General features: G+C 43.1%; 1 protein-coding gene across 2 annotated transcripts in view; it reads left to right on the top strand.

Annotated features, from left to right (window-relative positions):
* LOC134927747 (maternal DNA replication licensing factor mcm6) overlaps positions 1–12,726 on the top strand; it is a 186,417-nt gene that overhangs the window by 16,250 nt on the left and 157,441 nt on the right. For both annotated transcript variants that reach the window (XM_063922651.1, XM_063922652.1), the window contains exon 2: positions 10,114–10,260. In XM_063922651.1, the coding sequence (XP_063778721.1) occupies positions 10,114–10,260 (147 nt within the window). The remainder of the gene's footprint in view (positions 1–10,113; positions 10,261–12,726) is intronic.

The raw sequence follows: 12,726 nt of genomic DNA on the forward strand, positions 1-12,726 counted from the left end.
ATAGTATTGTGAGGTGTTCAGAATAGACTGGAAATTAGTGGAAATTGTGGTTATTGAGGTTAATAATACTATAGGATCAAAATTACCCCCAAATTCTATGATTTAAGCGGTTTTTTGTTTTTTTTGAAAAAAAAACACCTGAATCCAAAACACACCCGAATCCGACAAAAAATTTTCAGGGAGGTTTTGCCAAAACGCGTCCGAATCCAAAACACGGCCACGGGACCGAATCCAAAACACAAAACATGAAAAATGTCCGGTGCACAGCTCTAGTTTTATGGCAATGTGCTTAGACCGTCCATGATGCTTTGTACTACAAGAAAGATCTATTGCTCCCTTGTTATCGCACCTAATGTTGATGATCTCACTGTGATAAAGACCTAATTCACACAGTCTCTTTTATCCAAAGTGCTTCTTTTGACGTTTCTGTGAGCGCCATATTCTCCGCCTCTGTTGTAGAAAGAGCAACTGAGGGTTGCTTCCTACTTGCCCAGCTGACAGCTGCGCCTGCTACTGCAAACAAGTATCCAGTGTAGGAACATCTGTCATCCTCATCTGACCCCCAGTCGGTATCACAGAATACTTCTTTTGATTTTGTAAATCTGAAATTTTGTGAACTTGTACCTTTAAGATTCTCTTTACTGCAATCCAGTCTTGTCTCCCAGGATTATTTGCAAAGTGACATGCCCGACTCACTGCATGTGTGATGTCAGGACATGTCCCATTACTTGCGTTCATCAAACTACCAACAGCATTTTGGTAAGGAATTTCTTGCATTTCCTCTATCTCCCCCTTGCTACTTGGTGACATGGCCTTGACCATCTTTACACTTTTCTCAATGGGTGTGCTTACTGGCTTTGCATCTGTCATTCTATATTTAGAAATTATTGCTTCAATGTATGTTAGTCAATTGTGAGGGTGACTCCAGACCTCCATGGGTTAATAAATTTGATTTCCATTGATAATTTTTGTGTGATTTTGTTGTCGGCACATTCAACTATGTAAAGAACAAAGTATTTAATAAGAATATTTCATTCATTCAGATCTAGGATGTGTTATTTTAGTGTTCCCTTTATTTTTTTGAGCAGTGTATATTTATTTTATTATAAATCTCCTGTTGCAAAGCGGATTACTGAGGCCATAACACCTGGTGTTAGATGGTTTCCACCATTAGTGCAGTGGGACTGCAGTGCCAACCCTAGATGTTTAGCTTAGTCATACAGCAACCTTGATGCCCCTCTTTTTCGTCTAAGCATCATGTGCTGTTTGGGGCATGGTTTTTTAAAGTGCCATCCTGTCTGCACTGCTGTATAAATCCAGGGGTACTGCTGTATTAGTTCAGGGGTACTGACGTATAAGTCCACCAGTTGCAGAATTTTTTAAAAATGACAGGGGCATGCAGGAGATGCTGTCAGTGAACTGAAATATTGTGGGCCACTTTCAACATTCAGCCACTGCATGCCACTACTAGATGGGCCAGGTGGTTGGGTCGCTTAGCTTAGTCATACAGCAACCTCGGTGCACTTATTTTTCTTTGCATCATGTGCTGTTTGGGGCCTATTTTTTAAATCTGCCATCCTGTCTGACACTGCAGTGCTGCTCCTAGATGGGCCAGGTGTTTGTGCCACACACTTGTGTGTCGCTTAGCTTAGTCATACAGCCAGCTTGGTGCAACCTTTAGGCCTAAAAACAATATTGTGAGGTGTTCAGAATAGACTGGAAATGAGTGGACATGAATGTTATTGAGGTTAATAATACTGTAGGAGCAAAATTACCCCCAAATTCTGTGATTTTTAGCTGTTTTTATGTTTTTTTCAAAAATCATCCAAAACCAAAACACGAAAGGGTGGTTTTGGCAAAACCAAACCAAAACACGAGCAGGGAATTAGAACCAAAACACGAAAAGTGCCCGCCGCACATCTTTAATCATTATAGTATTTTTAGTGTTATCTTTATTGTTAGAACTTATTTCAATTTTAAAGTACAAATGGACCCACGCTGATCGTGGCTCCGTCTGCGACTACGTGCGCCCAGCGAGGTGCACCGCTGGCATCAAATGGGATACACGTGCATCGTAGATGCGCATGCACCCCATTCCAAGTGAATGGGAGCATCTCTGTACGCTCAGTGGCGTGTTGAGGCGCACCAAGGCACGCTGCATGCCCCCGCCTGCAATGCAGTCGCACTCAGTGAGTGTAGCTCCATCTGTAGTAGTAGCAGCAGCAGCTGTGGTGGTAGTGGTGGATGCTTTATAGGTATTGTTTCTATTTTCTGCCAGACTTTAAGAGCATCTAGCAGCAGAGTTATGTACAGAGTAGTATGACATGCAGATGGGAGGGTGGGGGATTAAACCCCATGGATCAGTCTGTGGCGATGTACCCACACAAATGCAGCAACATGCGATAGGACATTTGGGTGTTCTTTCACTTTTTTGATGTGACTTGCGTAAATTCATGGTTGCTGTATCAAATGTCTGGATTCAATGACGAGAATCAGGGTCTAAATCAGATTTGTAAGATTTGTAAGTGAACCCAATAGTTAAAGTGTGATATTTAGTGGTGTGCACAGGAGCAGAATGAGTCTTGCAATATTGCTCATAGCCTCCTGTCAGCCCCATCATGATTGACATTTCAAGGGCATTCGGCACTGTTCTTTAAAACAAGGGTGTAGGCAGGCTGGGTCCAGGCCTGACTTTATCTACCCAGGTGCTCAAGTAAGCTTCAGCATTCGCAGTATGATCATGCTCTGCAGACATCGTGATCTGAGGCTGCATCCTCAGACGCAGCACTCTGATCTCAGATGCATGCAGGAGTCCTCTCTCTTACAGACGCATCATGCTGCATATTATTTGTACAGAATTCCCCAGCCGCTTTCCTGCAACTGTGCAATTCCTTACAAATCTGAATCACGCCCTCAGTTGGATATCAGTGCAGCTATTGCTCTAGCATTGATCAATGCTGGCTCAATGGAGCAACGTCACAGAGGTAGACTATGGAAGTGCAGGACTGTATCAGAGGCACCCCATGAAATCTCTCAGTTTTGGAAGTCCCAGGGCACAGCTTATAGATGCAAAACATTCAAACAGGTGCCACAATGCAGCTTGCAAACAATGCAGTGTCTTAAACTTTTGTGTCCAGAGTGCTTTGCTAGCTTCCACACCAAGTTGTAGTGCACTACAACTGACCAGGAGCTGAATTCTATGTCAGTGCTTTGTCACACTGAGAATCTTGATAAAGACACTGCAGTGCATCGACACGGTGTGATATGTGGTGTTCAATCATCACCATCCATATATGAGATTGTTTGGCATATTATTATCCAGATATTTATGTCAATTCATATCATTTCCATTTATGGTATGGCTGTTTGCTAACCACTTTGATCTTTTTATAACTCGTAAATAAATTAGTTTTTTGGCTCTTAATATTTGGTCCCTCTTTTTGGTTTCATATTTCCTATATGAGGGAAAAAGTGGCCTCTATTTATATGGTGACGTATGATCCGGAGTTATAAAGAAACCTTTACGTGCTTCGCATCATCTGTACACAAGTAAACATACATGTAAGGATCCTTTTCTGACGCAACATTCAGGTGATCCTTTTCAGACGGAGGTGGATCTTGGATTTGGGACTATCTTGTCACCATCATCATCCTTTCTGCACATTGGGAGAGACTTTGTTTATATACCCCATTTTTTGCAATATTACACTATTTTGTGTTTTTGTCTTTTTTTTTTCTCTGTTTTATGTTGATCTGAAAAATCTTCATACTCTGCTGTGAGGATTGTTGGACATTTGGAACATCTGGACGCGTAAAGTGAGGTTGTACTTTTCTGTTGTCTTTTTGTACAAAAAGCATTCCTGGCCCACCACCTCATTCACTAGCGCCCTCCAATGGTAAATATTTGGTAAAGATGGAGCGAACCAGTTACGTGCTATTAAAACCTTAGCAAGGGTAGTGAGATACAATACATATTTATAAATTATGGTTGTGTGCGACTCCTCAAGGTTTAAACCGAAAATACACAGTGCAGGTGAGATGGGTGGTAGAGTACGCTCCGTAAGCTTAATATCCTCACATACAGCCTTCCAAAAGTCATGTAATCCTGGGCAAGCCCACAATAAGTGGCAGAAGTCCGCATCTAATGAAGCACATCTAGAACAAGTGGTGTCTGATCTTAGGCCCTCCCTGCACATGGAGACAGGAGTATGGTAAACTCTAAGTAGAAAATAAAATGAGATTTGCGGATATCTGATACATGGGGTCGAATACTTAATAGTGTTTAATATTTGTACCCATTGTTCCTCCTCCAATACGCCTACATCCCTCTGCCACTTCACTCGTGGGGGATTAAAAATACATGCATTTACTCAGGCATTTAGAGTAGTATATATGGATGATATCTGTCCCCTAGCACCCACCCGAATAATCAGGTCTTTAAATGGGGAGTTAGAAATAGTGGGGGGAGAGGATCCAAATCGTGACGTTATTACATGTCGGAGTTGTAAATCTCTAAAAAAGGCCGAGTTAGAAACTGGATAATCCTGTTGTATTTCCTGAAAAGATTTGCAAACACCCTCCACATATAGCTGGTCGATTTCCGATTTGTATGGCACTTTAACAAGTCTTAAAGTGATTCCATTCGCAAATTGTGTAGTTAACACTGTATAGGTGTGTGATTTATTTATCATGTCTAAGAGAGGCAAGGGTGAGGAGGATATGCTCTCCACAGCAGCACCAACACTCATTTCATGATTGTCTTGTAAAGCTGGGTTAATCTTTCAGGATCTGGTTGAAAATTGATTAGGTGCAAATTGTTTTAGTTTTCACCAAAGCCTCTTGAATAAACCAAGTCAGGCACAGGTTCAAGTTGAACCCCCTTGGGCTTCTTTTGCACAAACATTATCCAATACAGCTGAGTGGCTAATGCTAGCTCCTATAGCAGGAATAGGTTACCCTGTTAACCCTTACATGCAACATTCCCCCTGGAATTTATCACATTCAGTCCAGGAATCTGCAGACTTTTAACAAAAACAGGCTGAAAGCCTGTGGTAAGAAAATCACACAGACATGAAACAACATCTTCACAGTCTACACTTGATTCAGATGGGGACTCTTCAGAGGATGACTATTCATCACATTCTGTGTCTGCATATAGAGATGAAGATGAAGGTCTCAGCCCAGTGGATATACCTGAGCTAATTAGTGCTACGAAAGCCATTCTATCCTTTGAGGAGGCAGCAGAGCCTTTGTTAACATCCAAGGCACCTCTGTTTAAGCATCACTAAACAGTCAGGACTGAATTTCCTGGGTCAGAACATCTGACAGAGATTATGCAAGAGGCTTGGGTAACACCCAGTAAAAAGTTTAGAATTCCAAAGAAATGGAATTTTCATTATCCTCTTCCAGCTGGGGACTATTTAAAAAGGGAGGTGGCTCCCACAGTAGATACGCGTGTCATTCGATTAGTGCAAAAGTCTACATTGCCTCTGCCTTCAACATTACTAAATGATGTTACGGATAGGAAAATAGATGGTTTTTGAAAAGCCGTATTCTCCTTGTCTGGGGCAATTGTTAGACCAGACATGACTTCAGCCTGGATGGCGAAAGCAATGGCTGCCTGGGCTGATGCATTGGAGGATGATCTTTCAATGGCATCTAGAGAGCTAAAATCCCATATTGCACATATTAAACAGGTGGTTATTTTTATGGAAGAAGCAGCCTCGGATATGGGTACTATTTCCTCTCAATCATCAGCTTCTGCAGTAGCAGCTTGTAGAGCTGTTTGGCTATGTACATGGAAGGCTGACTCAGAGTACAAGAAAGTTCTAGTCTTTGCCTTTTACTGAATATATTGTTTTTGGTACAGAATTAAACAGTGTTTTGGAGTCGGAAACAGACTCCAAGAAAGTGAAGTTCCCTTCAACACACAAATCCAAACTAGGTTTCCAGCTTTTCAGACTCAAGGTAAAGCAAAAGGAAAGGGTTATGGCAAACAGTCTCAATCTGACAAGTCTGATAAGACTAAAAAATATTGGGCTACCAGAGGGCCTGCTTCCAAGCCAGAAGATAAGCAACCTGATGGTGTGGGCCTCCACCTTGGGGACCCCAGGGTGGGAGGCTGATGTCTACAGTTTGCACAGATCTGGCAGCAGTCTACCACAGATGCCCTGGGTGCAAGAAGCGGTATCTCAAGGTTATGCGTTTGCCTTCAAGAAACACCCTCCACAAAGGTTCTTTTTTACCAGCCCATCTTCAGTTGAAATGAAGGCCAGGACTTTGCAAGAGGCAATTTAGAAGTTGCTTTAATCAGGAGTGTTTATTCCAGCCTGTTAAAAGTCCAGAAGCCAAATGGGACTTTCTGGCCCATACTCCATCTCAAAGTGCTGAACAAGTACATTTGGGTGACTCAGTTTCATATGGAGACTTTACATTCCATTATTTTGGCCATGGCGCTGGAGGATTTTATGGTATTCTTGGATATCCAGGATGCTTGCCTGCATGTTCCTATAGCACTATCCCATCAGTGCTATCTCAGGTCCTCCAGCAAAACTTTAAGTTGCTAGGCTCTACCATTTGGACTGGCCACAGCTCCAAGAGTGTTCACAAAATTATGGTGGTAATGGCGGCTTATCTCTGTCAACAGGGGATAAGGATTTTTCCATACCTCAATGACTTATTAATCGGGGCACAATCTCAGGAATTGCTTCAGTGTCATCTGCAACAGACGATAGCTTGTTTGCAGAGACTGGTTGGTTCATAAATTGGACAAAGTTGTCCCTGGTTCAGTCACAACGGATGATGCACTTGGGAGCTGTATTGGATTCGGGTCTTCGGAGAGTAATTTTACCTCTGAATAAGATAACCACAATAGAGTCAAGGATTCAGGAGCTGCTACATAGTCAAAGGGTATTTATGGTGTTGACATTCGACATGGAGTATGCTCAGTTCCACTTGAGGCCTCTACAACATCTGATCCTTTCCAAATAGAATGGGTTACATCAGACAATAAAAACTCAGACTATGGTCCTTCCGCTGAAAGTAAGGAGGTCATTAGCCTGGTGGGTACAGACGTCCCATCTGGACAAAGGGAGACCCTTCTGGATCTCAGATTGGGAGGTTCTGACAACTGATGCCAGTCTGCAAGGCTGGGGAGCAGTGTCAGAAAAAAGTTGCTATGAAGGGCAGTGGACCAAGGAAGAAAGTTGCCTGCCAATAAATATATTGGAACTCCGGGCCATACATATGGCACTCATTCAGGCAAAGGACATTCTTCAGCGGAAACCAGTTCAAATTCGCTTGGACAATGCAGTAGCATACCTCAATCATCAGGGAGGAACTCACAGCCAAAAAGCAATGAAGGAGGTAAGCCGCACGTTAAGGTGGGCAGAACTTCATCATCCAACCTTGTCCGCAGTGTTCGTTAAGGGGGTTGAAAAGTGGGAAGTGGATTTTCTGATATGCCATTCATGCAAACGAATGGGCTTTACACCCTGAGGTCTTTCAGACTTTGGTAGATGAGTGGGGGTTGCAGGAGAGAGATCTCATGGTTTCCCTGTCAGTATGATGAGACTTTCGTCTGGCTTATGTGTTTCCACCGATCGCCCTGTTACCCAGGGTGATGTGAAAAGTAAAACTGGGAAAGGGGGCAGGGATACTAATAGCAGGGTTGGCCCAGAATACATTGGTACACAGAGGCTGTCAATGGATGCTCCATTCCTAGTCCCTCAACATCCAGATCTACTGTCTCTGTGTCATTGCTATTAGAAGCACCTGGATCGGCGTTCTTTGACGGCGTGGCTCTTGAGATTTTCATCCTGAAAGCAAGAGGGTTTTCACAAAGGGTAATTCAAACAATGCTCAGAGCAAGGAAACCATCCTCATCTCACATTTATTACTGAATATGGCAAGCCTGTATTCAGTGGTGCAGTGACAGGAAATTTGACCCTAGGTCTTTCAGAGTTTCCAAAGTATTAGCATTCCTTCAGGCAGGAATAGACAAAGGTCTACGGGTGGCTTCCTTGAGAGTTCAGGTGTCAGCATTGACTGTATGGTTTCAAAAGAAAAATTGCTAACCCAAGGAATGCTTCACTTCCAACCTCCTTTTGTTCCTCCATGGGATCTAAGTTTAGGCCTAAAGGTGCTTCAAGTTGCCCCATTTGAACCACTGAAGCATGTTGATCTTAAATGGTTGACAGCTAAAGTTCTTTTTCTACTGGTTATTGCTTCAGCTAGAGTTTCAGACTTAGGGGCACTGTTATGTCGTCCTGCTTTTCTGATATTTCATCCAGATAGAGCGGTTCTCAGAATCAAATCTGGTTATCTTCCTAAGGTGGTGTCTAAATTCCACCTTAATGAAGAAATTGTAGTACTGGCCTTGCAAGGGCCGGATCTTTCTGCTGGAGATGCATCTTTGGACGTAGTCCATGCTTTAAGGATCTATGTGGATTGTGCCAGTGCCACCAGAAAGACAAAAACTCTTCTTTCTCTACAGATTTCACAGGAAAGGATGGCCTGCTGACAATCAGACACAGGCAAGATGACCATTTCAGAAGCATATTCTAGAACGGATCTCCCTGTTTTGTCTAATGTCTCTGCTCACTCTACTTGTAAGGTAGGGCCTTCATGGGCAGCACAACATAGTGCTTCAGCTGAACAGATATGTAAGGCAGCAACATGGTTTTCCATTAACAGATTCATTAGACACTATTCCTTTGATACCTTTGCCTCTCAGGATGCTGAATTCAGGCGATGAATTCTCCTGTCCAATCAGGAGCATCACCTTTACTAAATTTGCTTTGGGACATCCCAATGTTTATTCTGTGGATAATCTGTGGACCCTGCAGGAGAAATACGTAGTTATGGTAGACTTACCGTCTAACTTTCTCCTAAGTCCACAGTATCCACAGGGATCCCCACCCTGATGCATCTGATTTTAGGATCCTTACACCTACTAACCTCTTCCTTCTTTATATGGAAGTGTGTGCATCTGTGTTCTTCTCACCTGATTAGGGCTCTCTATGATGCATGAGCCAGGAGGTGGGGATATAGGGGACTGGCTCGTTGCATTCTGAGAGGCCAAAAGCTTTTGATCGTTGATGCAAATCCGCTGATGCTACCTCGTATCCCAATGTTTATCCTGCGGATACTGTGGACTTAGGAGAAATAGTTATCAACGGAAAGTCTACCACAAGTACATATTCCCATGAATCATCAATTACAGCCAATTCAATTATCTAGGAAAATTAATTGGTGATCATTTTTTCACAAATTTCACTTCAGACTCTGAGCAGGTAAAGAGTTAAGAAAAATTCCTATTTTTTTTTTGCAAAAATGTTTGGATATGGCACTGATCCTTCAGGACACCCCCCTTAATGACTAATTAGACAAGTTTTTTAATTAGTTTTAACTGGCCAATAATGACATGTCATATTGCGGGTGAAAAAGTACAAAGTGATGGAAATTGGGGTTCAAGGTATAGGACCGGTATATTGGGGTGCTTTGAGTGGGATGGTTGTTTTTCAGATTGCAAGTTGGAGTAATCTGTCTTTCCACTTTTTTTTTTATAAAAGTACCCTAAAATGACAAATATATAATTATACCCATTTTCATGTACCCCAAATTTAATGAGCATTTATTTTGCACAAAAAAAGCTGACTTTCTATCATTTTTTGCATTTTTCTCCTTAAATTCATAGAACTGCCATTTCACACACTTTTTAATGTGATCTCTAATACATTTTTCTTTTCCGTTATCCTATGTTTAGCATTATTTGGGGTACAGGCTAATTTCCCCATTTTCACCAACACATCACTGCAAGAATTTTCACATGAAATCCGTTTTGAATAGGTTGAAAAATGGGAGCGCACATACCCGTGAATAGGCATTTTCACAGCAATTTTCAGCTGACTGCCATGCTAAAAATTCACGTGAAAAACTGCCATGAATTTGCAGCTAATTGAATACCCCCAACCTCAAAATCTGTCAAATTCAGTTCATGGAAAAGGCTAATTTACTAGGTGTGAAGTGAATGGAAATATTTGTGTTTAATAGTGTTAAATTGTAAATATTTTTGATATATTAATGACTTTGTTAATAATCTATGTTTTACAGATACAAATGCAAAGATGTTGGAGAGCTCTATACGGCTGCCGCTGAAGAGTTACTTCGACCAGAAAGAAACACATTGGTGGTAAATTTCACCGATATTGAATATTATAATCAGCAACTTGCTACCACCATCCAGGAAGAATACTACAGGTAAAATAACTTTTTGCCATACATAATGTAAAAATAAATCCACTGAAAACAAATTAAGGCATACGTATTGTAGATATGTAACAACAAAATCAGGACGACACTTGCAGCATCAGTGTAATACAGGTCTTTACTCAGCATGAGCCAGACACCAAGTGCAAGTAACAGGAGACAAACAGCATGACATCTCCCATGATGCACAGCATGCATTTACATCAAACTTGCATCAAATTTACCTTTCAAACTGGAAGGAGGCAGAACATAGATGAAACAAATGCAACAATGTGACAATGTTAGGCGTGAACAAAAGAAAATACATTTATACAATAAAGTCTTGGAACTTTGGGTTGGGTTTGGACACTGCCCGATCTGGTAATGGTACACTGGGAACCTATAGGCATGTCCACTGTGACACCAGAGATCTCTATTACTTCAGAAGTGGTCTCTTGAGGAAGGACTGTCCATGCAATGCGAATCATCACTGACATTGGTTGCAGCTGTGGTAGAAACTGAATCAGGCTGTGTAGAGCTTTCTTCAGGTACATTTAACAGATGGTGGCGGTTGCGTACATAGAGGGCATTATCAGACTGTACCACGTAGCTATTTGGATGACCTGCAGGAATCTGAACCATTGCCATTCTGTCAAATCCTTGCTTGGTTTGCATGCGGACAGGCTGGCCTGGAGACAGTGGTGGCAGGCGGTATGCTGATCTGTCATAAGAAGCTTTGGCAGCCATTCTGTGCTTGCTGATGTTCTCCCGTACCTGTGGCTCTACTCTGGGTTGCAGGAGTTGCTTTGCCATTGGGATGCCTGTGCGGGTGCGCTGTGCTAATAGGCACTGTACAGGGGATGGAAGTCCATCTCGGGGCATGTTTCTCAAGTTTAACAGTGCCAAGTATATGTCCGATCCATCTCGTGCACACTTCTCTATTAGGTGCTTTGCAGAGTGGACTGCACGCTCTGCCAAGCCATTTGACTATGGGTAGTAAGGACTACTAGTGATGTGCTTGAAGTCCCATGTATTCGCAAAGTCCTTGAACTCTCTACTCTTGAATTGCATGGCATTATCAGTGATCAACTGCGGTGAGGTGCCATGTGCTGCAAAGTGTCTCTTCAGCTTTGCACTGACCATTTGACTTGTGGTGCTGGGCAAGTAGTTTATCTCAAACCATCCTGAACAGGAGTCCACTAGTACCAGGTACTCCTTCCCCCTCCATTCAAATAGATCAGCCACAAGAATGGACCACAGAAGATCAGCAATGTCATGGAGCAGCATGGGCTCCTGTGGCAGGTGTGGATGCAAGGCATTGCATGGTGCACAAAATGAGACGGCACGGTCAATGTCACCGTACATGGAGGGCCAGAACATGGTTTCATGGGCCCTATGCTTGGTAGCCTCCAGGCCAGCATGGCCCTGGTGCATCTACTGGATGTAGAACATCTGAAGGGCAGCCGGAATAGCGAAGCAATGACCCCACAGGATGACACCATCAGATACGGTGATCTCATCTCTCATACAGTAGAAGTAGCGAATGCAGTGTAGCAGTTCCTTGGAAAAGAGGATGACCAGCCATTGAGAATTACAGCAGAGACACTGGCAAAGATCATCCGCAAGTCTAGCACCACGCAGCTCTTCCTGCCGCTTGGTAGGGAGCACCTCCACAGCCATGACCTCATAGTCATCCTCAGCAGCGTTCAGGTCAGTAGTCGAAAGGAAGGCTTGAGACAGAGCATCAGTAACGTACATATCTTAGCCTTGCTTATATATGACATCCAGGTTGTACCACTGCAGCTTGAGCATCATGCTCTGAATACGGGAAGAAGCAGAGTAGATGGGCTTCTTCAGTATGGTGATGAGAGGCTGATGGTTTGTTTCCACCATGACAGGATGGCCATAGATGAAGTCATGGAAATGATTGCAGGCGAACACCCGTGCCAACAGTTTTCTCAATTTATGCATACCTGGTTTCAGTGTCAGTGAGAGCCCTGGAAGCAAAAGCCACCAGTTTGCGGTGTTGGAGGCACACGGCCCCTAGACCACTCTGTGAAGCATCGGCAGAGAGGACTACCGGATCATGCACGTTGAAGTCTTGCAGGACCGGTGGATTTGTCAGCATGGTTTTCAATCGATCAACAGCAGCCGTGTGTGCATCCAGCCAACACCATTCTGAGACCTGATGGAGTAACTGCTGCAAAGGTGAAGTGGTTTAACTGTATTGCGGAACAAATTTAGACAGCTAGGTGGTCATTCCCAGGAAGCACTGCAGCTCCTGTTGGTCAGCCGGAAGTGGCATTTGCTGGCTGGCAGTGATTTTATTTGGGTCCGGTTTGACACCCTGACTAGTGAGCACGTGGCCCACGTACGCCACTTCTGTAACTCTAAACTTGCATTTGTCTGGGTTGAGGTTCAAAGCATGGGCCCATTCAAGTACTTGGAGCAGTCGCTGGTTGTGTTCTACCTTGGTGC

This window comes from Pseudophryne corroboree, chromosome 5, assembly GCF_028390025.1.
Source record: "Pseudophryne corroboree isolate aPseCor3 chromosome 5, aPseCor3.hap2, whole genome shotgun sequence".
NCBI lineage: Eukaryota > Metazoa > Chordata > Amphibia > Anura > Myobatrachidae > Pseudophryne > Pseudophryne corroboree.